The following is a 12,019-nucleotide window of genomic DNA, read 5'->3' as shown; positions in this document are numbered from 1 at the left end:
AATACTTGCACCATTACTCAAGTAAAACCATACTCAAAATGGAAGACATTTTCTTTCACAACTTTCACAAAATGAAAGGCTAGTAACAATTGGTTGTAGACAAATTACAACCAACCAACATAAATAGTAATCCTATCAGCTCTGGCAGTTCTATAGCATCTCCAACGATAAGGTCAGAATCAAGTTAAGCTTCATTAAGGCTAGTGGAGTTTTTTTTTTATTATTGTTGTTTTTCACTTTTAATTTCTTCTTACTTATTAACTTTATGTCCAAATGTGTATAACAAATGCTTTTTGTATAACAAAAAAGAAATAGATAAACAGTTAGGATAGTGATAAAGGGAATCCTGAAGAGCATAAGACATTATAAGTTTTCTGATGACCCATGGACCAGTATTTGATGTGTGGTAACTTTCCTCATAAGGGGACTAAGAATGCTTTCTGAATTGTCACAGAAATTATTTTTTCTCCCATATTTCTATGTTCCATTGTACCTCATTTTCACCTTTTATTCTAAGTACTAAAAGAGATATATCTGCAGTGTAAGTCTGGAGAACAGTATCATTTTCTTAGTTGAAATAATGTTAGTGATGGAGCTGTGTCAGATCCAGAACTTCTGATTTTTTCTTTCTATTGAACTATATAACATTCTCCTCTAAATTACCCATAAATGATGTTGTGTTTTCAGGAGTACAGGAAAACCAAGGAGGGGTGAAGAAAACATTGTTTGAAGATCATGTGAACACCAAACAATGAGGTACTTTCAATCTTTATAACTGTCAGATGCACTAAGGATTCTAACTTGCTTATCTAATATGAGTTTGGAGGATTTCAAATAACACGTGTTGCTTTAAGGGTGGAGTGCCATTTCTTTGGTACTGGTTTGCAAACAGCTGATTAGGGTGTATATTTTCTCATGTTTTTCAAGGAAAACGATTCATTTCTTCAAAAGATTTTTAATCAGCATTTATTATGTGAAAAGTGTTTGTGGCACAAATGTCAGAAAGTTCAAAGAAGACCTTCCAGTTTTTATTGGGTAATAGAGGAAAAGTTACTTGGTATAATACAGAATGTGGGAAAATCTATACTTTAGTTCTAGTTTACACATTCTTCTAGCTCAATGATCTCAGGTAAGTCACTTCATCATGGATTCTTTATATATAAATTAGAGCTAAAAGTTCAGTTAATAACTACTTCACTGAAATACTCTGAGAAAAGCAAAGGGCTTCAAAATTCGGGCTATTTACTTGTTTCATGTGGATTGTAATTGAATAGCTAATGGGCACAGAAGACAGAGCACTATACCTGAAGTTAGGAAGAGTAGAGTTCAAATCTGACTTCCCATACATGAATCTAGGAAGACATTTAACCTCTGTCTACTTCAGTTTTCTTATATGCAAAATGCAAATAATAAAAATATTTGCCTTACCAGGATTGTTGTGAGGATAAAATGAGATATTTATAATGTACCTTGAAAATTTTAATACACTATGTATATGCTAGCTATTGTTTTCTCTCTCCAACTGACTTGTAAAGCTTTCTAAAAGCATAAATCCTGTCTCTCTTTTCCAAGGACACAGGAGGCTCAAAAAACATTTGCTCATTGACTGTTGATCTATTGAAGTATGAAAAACCAACTCTCCATTATCTAGAGTAACTGGTAATTCACATTATAAAGCTCTTTACAATTTGTTCTTCCATTTTACAGATGAAGAATCTGATACTCAGAAAAACTAAGTTGACTAATCCACTGTCAAACAGCCAGTAAGAAGCAAAGTTGAAAATTGAGTATAGGACTTATGACAATAAAAGCCTGTGAACATTGGACCTATATGACCTTTGGTAAGTCACATCACCAGATTTCAGTTTCAGCATTTTAAAAATGAGGAGATTGGATGAAATGATATCTAAGTTCCCCTCCAGCTTCAAATTTCTAATCCTGTGATTTCTCAGGGGCTTGGTTTTCTCTCATGTAAAACAATAAGATCATTTCTAACATTCCTTTTAGCTCTGAGTGTATGATGCAAAAATTTAACATTTTAGCAAATTTTCCCACTACACTATAGCATCTTTCAATAGAAGACAGAAATGTCAAGAATTGATTCAATCTGTAAATATGCCTTCATGCTCATCCCTATATCATTTTAGTCCTCCACTATTGTAAAGAAAACAGAATTCTTTCACGAATTCTCTCTCTCTTTTTCTGTTTGTTAGAATATCTGTTGTCTAGATATATTCTGGAGAACCATTCAGCTCTTACAGAAACTATATTATCATTGTAAAGTAGTAAATCAGATCTGAGTGTATGGGGCAAATTATGCATTGGGATAGTGAGTTAAGGAATATTTTATCTGATATACTGGATTTTTCATTTCTCAGGGTTAAGTCTAATGACTAAAGTAACATTTGTTGTTCAAATGTACTATGTAAAAAGACTAAAATTTCTTTCCAATCACCTTTCTATAGGCACCCTGAGATACAATGTCCCATTAACAATACCAGGAGCAAGGAGAAGGTTCAGTAGGTACAGTATATGATGTTTTGCCTCATTTAGAGAAAAATGTCATTTAGTCCACAGTATGTCTCAAATTTTGTTCTTTTACAAAGAACAGCTACTCTATAATAGTTTGCTAAAACAAAAACAAACAAAAACTGAATATTAGCTAATAGGCAAAATATCCTTCCGCCCTCTGCAGAAGTTCTTCAGAAGAATGATCAATTAATTATTCTTTACAAAAGAAGTTCAATGTATTCCCCCTTCATGATTTTATTTTAGAAATCATAAATACTACAGACAGTAATTGACTTCTAAATTACATCAATCATCATACCCAAAGAAAAGAAAGGTAAGAAGTAGAATAGAGCTAAGGAGGTTATGATTCATATGAACGTAGCTAGGTCATACTCTTTTTACTTGAGATAGGAAGAGGAAGGAGGAAGAAAGGAAGGAAGGAAGGAAGGAAGGAAGGAAGGAAGGAAGGAAGGAAGGAAGGAAGGAAGGAAGGAAGGAAGGAAGGAAGGAAGGAAGGAAGGAAGGAAGGAAGGAGGGAAGGAAGGAAGGAAGGAAGGAAAAGCAGAATGGAAAGAGGGAAGGAAGGAAAGAAAAAGAAGGAAGGATGAAGGAAGGAAAAGGGGGAAAGGGAAGCACAGAGGAATGGGAGAAAGATAGGGAGAGAGGAAAGAGAAAAGAAAGAAGAAAGAAGGAAAGACAAGGAAGGAAAGAAATAACAAAGGAAAAACAAGGAAGAAAGGAAGGAAGGAAAAAGCAGAATGGAAAAAGGGCAGGAAGGAAAGAGAAGGAAGGAAGGAAAAGGGCAAAAAGGAAGCAGGGAGGAAAGGGAGAAAGGGAGAGAGGGAGAAAAGAGAAAGGAAAGAAGAAAGCAGGAAAAACAAGGAAGGAAAGAAATAACGAAGGGAAGGAAAGAAAGAAAAAGGAAGGAAGGAAAGAAAGAAAGAAAGAAGAAAGAAAGAAGAAAGAAAGAAAGAAAGAAAAGAAAGAAAGAAAAAGGAAGGAAGGAAGGGAAGTGAGAGAGGAATGAAAGAAGGAAGGAAGGAGGGAAATGAAGGAGGGAGGGAGGGAGAAAGGAAGGAATGAAATAACGAAGTAAAGACAAGGAAGGAAGGAAGGAAGGAAGAAAGGAAGGAAGGAAGAAGGGAGGGAGGGAAGGAGGGAGGAAGAAAGAAAGAAAGAAAGAAAAAGAAAAGAAAGAAAGAAAGAAAAGAAAAGAAAGAAAAGAAAAGAAAGAAAGAAAGAAAGAAAGAAAGAAAGAAAGAAAGAAAGAAAGAAAGGAAGGAAGGAAGGAAGGAAGGAAGGAAGGAAGGAAGGAAGAAATAAAGAAAGAAGGGAAGAAGGAAAGAGAAAAAGGGAAGAAGGGAAGAGAAAAAGGGAAGAAGGGAAGAGAAAAAGAGGGAAGAGAGAAAGAACGAAATTACTCAGTTTGGAAGGTGAGAGTGGCATAAAGTTTTCTGGGTAATAGATTGAAATGGTTTCCTTATGTTAAGTGGTGTTCAGTTACAATTTGAAGAATGAGAACTGGGAGGGAAGAAGAAACAGCTGAGCCCCAACCTTCCCCTGGGCTTGTCAGAACGTGGACACCATTTCAACCAGACAAGCGATACCGGAAGCTACCGTGGGGCTGGAATTTACTGCTCGGCTGATGTCTAATGCCAATGTTTACCAGGGGTTTAACCAGGGCAGGCTGAGGACGCATAGATGGTCTGCTGTGAAATGCCACGCAGGCAGAGACTGACAAGCAGCAGCAGGAGCTGAGCTTCCCCCCACCCCCCAGCACCACCCGGGACTGCTGTTCCTGCTGAGTTTTCAGGAGAGGGGGGTGGGGTGAGGGGGTGAGGGCTGGGTTTTTTTTTTTTCTTTTTTGCTGCCGCGGCTACTGCCGCCTCCGCTGCTGCTGCTCCGCTCCAGGTAAGCAGCTCAGACCGGAGCGCAGCCTCAGGGCAAACCCTGGGACGATGAACAAGATCTGGAAGTTTTTCCGAGGAAGCAGGAGAGCTCTGGTTTTTATATTCGTCGCTTCTGTCATTTGGCTACTGTTTGACATGGCAGCTCTCCGCCTCTCATTCAGTGAGATTAACACGAGGGTGCTCAAGGAAGACCTCATTCGGAGAGGACGAGAACAATTCAAAGTTTTGCGGGATCCAGAGAAGATGCCCCCCAGCAGCAGAAGGGAAACCAAACGTCCCGTGAAAGGGTCCGAAAGGGGCATAAGGGGCAGAGAAAACTTTAGGAAGGCAGAGAACACGTTGTTGAAGGCGGAGGACCATGCAAAAAAACTGCCGCAGGAATGGACCGCGCAGCAAATCCCTGAAAAGGGAAACCCAGTCCCTTTGTGGGGACCGATATCTCTGAAGAGCTTCCCACCACCTTCTCTTCCCCCGCTGAAGGGAGGCAGGGAGGACACTGCCAAAGTTAGTAACTCTTCGGTCCTGATGGGAAGAAAACAAAAGATTTCCAGCAGGTCCCAGGAAACTCCACTCCTAGGAACAAAAGAAAATTCCTTGGTGAAATTAACACAGGGAGTACTTTCTCCGGTCAAGCAGGAGGTGCTACTGAAGAAGAATCTAATCACGTCAGCAGCATCTGATGGGGTGAATAAATTGGGCTTCAAAAGTTCTTCTGCCCCTAAACCAGCTGATTCCAAACCAGAAGCACCTGGAGGACAAACAGGTAGGAAATTCCACACTCACTTAATAGTGCCAAAATCTGGGGATATCAGAGCATTAAACAAAAGTGAGACTGGGGCCAAAAAAATAAAGGAGAATGAGGATCAATTAGACAGGAATCTCTCCCTGCCCAAGTTCACTGCCAACAGAGATCACTTAAAGACCCAATCTGTAAATGAAACAAGAGTAGAAGGCCTGCCAAGAAATGATAGAGCTAAAGTGGATCTTGGGAAGAAATTCAATTTCTCTGAAAGCCAAATTGTGATTATATCCAAAGAGGAGGAAACAAAAATGCAACCTAAAGAAGTCCCCAATTCCAAAGACAACTCACTAGTTGTTTCTAAAACACTGGATGAAAATCAAGGAAGTCACATTCTAAAGAATAGAAGTGAGACATCTTTCCATTTATTTATTTCAAAGAAAGTAGGTGTGTCGCCAACCAACCAAACCAACCGAACCCTTACTGGAGGTTCAGAGTTAACAAGAGTCAGTATAGCTATTAAGAATCAAACCAAAACACTGAATCAAATTGGGGAAGAAATACACTTACCTGAAGACCTTGGAATGCATCCAGTATTGAACCTTGATGTGACACTTTCTCCAAGGAATCCCAAAGCACCAGGCCAATTTGGAAATCCTGTAGTAGTTCCGCTTGGAAAGGAGAAAGAGGTAAAAAGAAGATGGAAAGAAGGAAACTTCAATGTCTACCTTAGTGATTTGATTCCATTAGACAGAGCCATTGATGATACAAGGCCTTCTGGGTAAGATCTGTTTCCTTTCTTTTCATCTTAGTTTGTGGGATTTTATGCAAAGCAGATTTCCTCTGGGTAAAAGGACATCACTGTGGTAAGCTCACCTAAATGACTTTTTTAATGCTTCGTAGACTCAGAGCTTGCCATCTTCTATACAGGTAGGGATGATTCCAGGAAAAAGTATGAAGCAGACACACCTAATCTTTTCTTTCTGCACCAATTACTTAACCTCGCTATACTTCAGGACAAATAAACTTATGCTCTATATCATTTAGCTCCTATCAAAAAAAAAAGAGAGAGAGAGATCTGATAAAAAAATCATTTCACACTAAAGTATAAGAAAAAAATAAGATTTTAAAATTATTTTTTGTAAATTACCGTTCCCAAGATACATGTGGGGGGAAAAAAAGAATGAGTCTAATTCTGGAATTTCAGGAATTGATAGGACAGGTAAAAGTATTTGGAAGGACAGAATGGAAGTATAGAGTTATGGAAAGAATTTTGTAACTAGAGTAAAAAAAAGAGAGCTGTGTTCAAATTCTGAGTGAACAGCTTTGTAAATCCTCACGCATTATATAAACTCACGTTTTAGTAATTATTGTTATATTCTATACCCTAGAAATCAAATCCTATTAGAAGGCTACTTATGAAGTCAGTTTTGCATAAAAACAAAGCATAAAATTGATAATACTTTTTGTAACATAACTTTTTTCCCTTAAAAGCTTAATTTTTCTATGGCATCCTTTTTTGAAATGGGGTTATCGAGAAAATTTCAATATCATGTTTACACAGACTAAACAATGTTCTGACATGTCTTGGTCCAAAAATATTTAGTGAATATCTGTAGAATGTATGTAGACAATTAAATTGAGAAGCAGTCAATACATTATAAAAAATAATAAAACCTCTTTTGGTCATCTTCATGATATAGATAAGTGGCCCATCATCTACACCCTAGATAATAGTGTCAAATGGGCTTTATACTGCTTGTAATTCTCCCAAATACAGCCTAAGCCAGATTAAAATGTAATTATGAAATGTTAAAAAATAAAATACAATAAAATATACATTTTAAATTACATTTTAAAACTTTATGTGCATCACCTAAAAATATACAAATTAATGACTTCTATTTGAGTTTGAAATCACCAATCTAGACAACCTAGATCATCTTGAGATTCATTAATCAAATCATTACTCAATGATTAACTTTTGAGAGAATTCAACGACAAAGTGAATAACCTAGATGCAGTAGATATGATCTTCAAGTAGTTTCAGATGAAAGATATTTTAATCTAATAAAATAGTCAAGGTTTTTCCTTATTTCAACACTTCATGAATTATCAATGTGTCTAATTCATCCAAAACTCCAAATTAGAGTCCTTCTATACTTCCCCTTGTGTACCTTTTTGATTGGCCTTTAAATTCTCCATAGGATTTGTAGGAATCTCTCTTTAGATCTCTTGCCATTAAAGTTGAACAAGTAGGCTTTCTACCTGCTTTTGCTATTTAACTAGTCCAACTCCTTTTCTGATCAGATATTCCTTCAATGACATCTCTTATTGTAGTTCATGTGTACAATTCTGTTAATATGCAATAGTTTTCCTTGGTAATTTCTTGAAAGACACTGTCCAGGACCTCCTTTTGATTATGTCTTTCAGATAATCCAGTGATTCTGATCTTGTCTCTCCTGGCTCTATTTTCCAGGTTAGTTGTTTTTTCCATGAGATATTTTACATTTTCTTCCATTACTTCATTCTTTTGAATTTATTTGATTGGTTCTTGATGTTTCATAGAGTCATTGGTTTCCACTCATCACACTGTGACTCAGGATCTACCCCTAGTTTGCAAAAGTAGAATGTGTTGGCTCGCTGGGATACTTTCTATCCTGGACTGTACTCCCCTTTTACCTGACTGAGATAGCTCTTTCCTGCTGATCTTCCAAGTTTCTTGGGCCCAAATATTGTTTCACCCCATCTTTTGCTGGTTCTACTATTCCAGAATTTGTGTTGGATGGCTATTTCATAATCGTTTAGAATTGAATATGGGGGACTTATGGTGGTGTGATGTACTACTTACTCTGCCACCTTACTTTATTTAAGTCAAGAAATTGTTTTATTAATAGGAATCTTCACAGAAATTACATTTGTGTTTATATGATATTCTTCTAATTTCATCATTTAATACTCTTAGGATAGTCTCATACCAAACTTTCTATAAACCTATTTTTCCTCTACTATATATTGCTTTTATTAGATGATGGCAATCATTAATTTCCATAGTCTTGTTCCAAAAGATTTTGAAATTAACTTGTATTCTAAACTAGCACTTTTATTCCCATCTGTATGCCCAAAGCAAGGAGATCAAATGGTGTCATTTCTTACTAATACAGTTTCTAAGCTCATTTAATTTGTCATTGTGGTGTTTGGTTTGTATCAGTTAAACTTTTTTGAAAAATTGTGCTAATCTAGGTCAGTGTTTGTTCTTTTATCTATTGACCATTTTTTTCAGAATGTTAAAAGGAATTATTTCAATTAGAGCTATTTTAACCTTATACTATAGCTTATTTTTCTCTAGTAATTTAATATAAATTTTATCCCTTATCTAACTAATTAATGATCTGAATGTTTTACAAAGATAGCTATTCTGTAAATTATTTCCTATCTTTTGAAATATAGTCACTTTGCTATTTTTAATGGGCTATTATTTGGTTTTGGTTATATTCCACATCTTCAATATCTTACCGGTTCTCTTATAGCACTTACATAGTGTTTTAAGGCTTGCAAAGCTCTTTACAAATATTATCTCATTTTTATTCTAACAATGATCCAATTTTACTCAAGAATCAGATATTCCTTTCAAGCCATAACCTATTCCTTTTTTTTGGGGGGGAGAGCCTTGAAATCACAGGGCATATTGAACCATTTTAATGTATAACATCCCCTTTTCTAACTCCTAAACATTTAATTCAGCATTAAGGCAAAGTAAATGAATACTTTTAAAAGTTTCATTTATTATAGATTACAGATTAGCAAAGTGATGTTTGCATGGGATAAGAAAAATAATTCTGTGAAATCTATCAGGTAAAACAGATAATACTTCACTTAGAGGTAGGTTGGAAATTACCTTTACGAGTGGTTTCTGAGAAACACAAAACATATTTTCTCATGAAAATAATTTAATGGATGGTTATTTGGTTCTCAGATTACCTCATAAAAACCTCTTTAATCTATAATGTAGTAATAGTAATAGTATCAAACATCTACCCATCTTCTATAACATTGTGTCTGTGGGGAAATAAACTCTGAGTAAGAGAATTGCTCTCCATCCAAGTGATAGCAGCAATTTGGGGGGGGGGGGAAAGGGGAAGACAGAGGTTTTAGACTGGTCATAAGAATGGGGAGCAGAATGTACAGCTAGGGTCCAATAATACTTTTAAGCCTCTGGATGTGTAGCTCTAGATTTTAGATCTCCATAGATGATTCCCAAGTCAGAATTGGTAGGAGAAACAACAGAACAGCATCTGAGAATTTACCTATTGATATGTATGGATCCTTTATAAGTTGTGTCACAAGGCAGTGATGGCCTGTATTATCTAGTTCTGAGCTTAATGGTCGTAGGTATAAGATATCATACAGTTTAGGGCAGGAATAAAAGCATAAACATTCCCCTGTTATCTCTCACTCCCAAAACATGGCCAGTCCACCTCCTTTGCCTGTGATACTTAGCTTTGATGATACCTTGATAATGTTTTATATAGACAAGTCATTGTTGACATGCTAGTTTACCGATGCCTGCAATATATTTTCCACTGGTCTTTAAAGAGTCACCTGTAGTTTTTACTCTTTTGAGATCAGTGTATTTGATAATTTGCAATCTTAGTGCATCACCTTTAAAAATCTTTTTTTTTTTTTTTTTTTTTTTTTTTGGGACAGCAGCAATGTAGGGGTGGGTCTTTGAATCTGCTAAATAATTCTCAAATACAATTCCACCTAATGTCTTCCTCTAGAATTGCAGTAGGCTTTTTCAGGGGATGGTTTCCTTTTCCTCCTCTAGATTACTTTCAAGTTTCATTGTGTCTATCCCAAAAAGTCCCATGAAGCAGCTCTAAACTGATTTATGTGGCACAAGGGTAAGAGCACTGTCTCTGCCCTGAAAGAACCTAGGTTCAAATCTTGTATCCAATACTAACTACTTTTGGGAAATTACTTAATCCTAGTTTTTCTACTTCTTGTATCATTATAAAATCCCTTCTAGATCTAGATCAGTGGTCCTTTGATCAGATTTCAGCTGAACTAATAACGCAAAAAACAAATCAAAATCTGTATTTTAGCTAAACTTGCTGATAAGTTTAAGACTACTCACGAAATAAAATAGCAGAAAAAGAGCTTAATTTGGGAGGGAAGGTAACTGTTGCTTGGAGACACTGACTTTCAAATTAGAGAAAAGCACAAAAGTATTTCCTTTAGATCATATCCTCATAGTGTTGCCCAAATGTCCTCTGGTTTCAGAGACCTGTGCTAGATGTGAAAAATCATCCAGATAAGGTAAAAATTACTACTCTGTAAACATCCAGTTTATGATGCCTCCAAATTTAAGAGGAAATGAAGATGATTGTTTAAGACCATGAGTCAGAATGTGTGGTGAAGCACTCTCCTTCACATAAGAGGTTTTGGTTAAATATAAGCCTACTGTTAGGCTAGACAGCTCTCTGGCAGCCTGCCCATATTATTTGCCATTCCTCTCAAAGGAAAGAGACAAGTTTTCAAGGGTCAAAGAAAAGAAGAAACATTCTATAGTGCCAAGATGTGCCAAGCTTACTGAAGCATTGAGCTCTCTACATAAAGAAGGGGCAAATCATTCTTTTAATTAGCTCGATAAATCAAGAATCAGCATGGCAGAGTAGATGGAGAGATAGTCTTGAAGTCTAAGTTGCTAAAATGAATAAATTAAAGTCAGCCTCTGAATAATAAATAATAAGGCAAAGGACACATACTTGTTATGTGATCCTGGCAAAAATCACTTCACTTCTAGTGCTATGGCAACTCTCTAAGAAAGTAAGTTGTAGAGAAGATGTAAGCTTTTGTTAGCAGAGAGTTTCCTCACCCAAGAGCTCCTTATACAAAAGAAATCACAAGTCTAATCTCTATTTCTGATTCAAGATCATATGTACTATTTCCTTAACCAACTTGTCAAGATAGAAGATAGATTAATAATCACTTCATTCGGTCTATAAGACTTTGGTCTCTACTACAGCCTTGTCAAAATCAATTTACCATTGGGAATTCCAATCAATAATTTGTCAGCAACTAACCCCAGGAATAGTAGACCTCAGGAATAAGTGAAGGATAGGCACGGACATCCACAAAGAAAATAGATCTGGCAAAAGAGTAAAAGGGACAACTTCGCTACTACACAATTAGCAAAAATGTGGGTACACTTATTATCTGAAGGAAATTCCAAAATATTTAGGAAAAAGACTTACTTTAGATAAAAACAATTAGAGAAAGACACAAAGTACTATATTTTCTGATGCTTGAATAATTCATTGAGGAGGAAGGCAGAGGTTGGAGAGTTCTGCTGGCAAAGCCCTTTTTCTCCCATGTGAACATTCATGATATAGGTAGCAAGTACTAGGGCTGGTTTGAAAACGATAATAATCAGGAAAGGCTTATAGGCTGAATATGGGCTTTATAGGATTGTTTGGATTTCGGGAGACAGTGGAGTAAGTAAGGCATTTCAAGTGGAGGCAAATAGAATGAGCAAAGGTACAGAAAAGTGAATGAGCATAGGATGTATCAGAAAGTCAGGAGGCAACTTAAACTAAACCTTTGGTTTTATAAATGAGGAAATTGAGAACTAGAGTAGTTGCATACTTCTGTGTGACTGGTTTTTAAATCTGGGTTATCCTTAACTCTCTATAATCATTGTGTATAATATTAATAATAGATAACCTTATAGAAGGGCAGCTAAATGGCAGCATGAATAGAGTACTGAGCTGAAGCAAGAAAGATTTGAGTTCAAATGCGACTTTAGACACTTACTAGCTATATAATCTCTGTTTGCCTTAATCCATTGGAGAAGGAA

General features: G+C 36.2%; 1 protein-coding gene across 1 annotated transcript in view; it reads left to right on the top strand.

The window, feature by feature from the left end:
* Positions 1-3,905: 3,905 nt before the first annotated feature.
* Positions 3,906-12,019, top strand: part of GALNT5 (polypeptide N-acetylgalactosaminyltransferase 5) — a 59,196-nt gene continuing 51,082 nt past the window's right edge. Inside the window, exon 1 of the mRNA XM_051986355.1 lies at positions 3,906-5,941. Within this exon, the coding sequence (XP_051842315.1) occupies positions 4,470-5,941 (1,472 nt within the window). The 5' untranslated portion in view covers positions 3,906-4,469. The remainder of the gene's footprint in view (positions 5,942-12,019) is intronic.

Source organism: Antechinus flavipes, chromosome 3 (assembly GCF_016432865.1).
Source record: "Antechinus flavipes isolate AdamAnt ecotype Samford, QLD, Australia chromosome 3, AdamAnt_v2, whole genome shotgun sequence".
Taxonomy (NCBI): Eukaryota; Metazoa; Chordata; class Mammalia; order Dasyuromorphia; family Dasyuridae; genus Antechinus; species Antechinus flavipes.
Note: the sequence above shows the minus strand (reverse complement) of the source record. Positions and strands in the feature narration are given on the sequence as shown.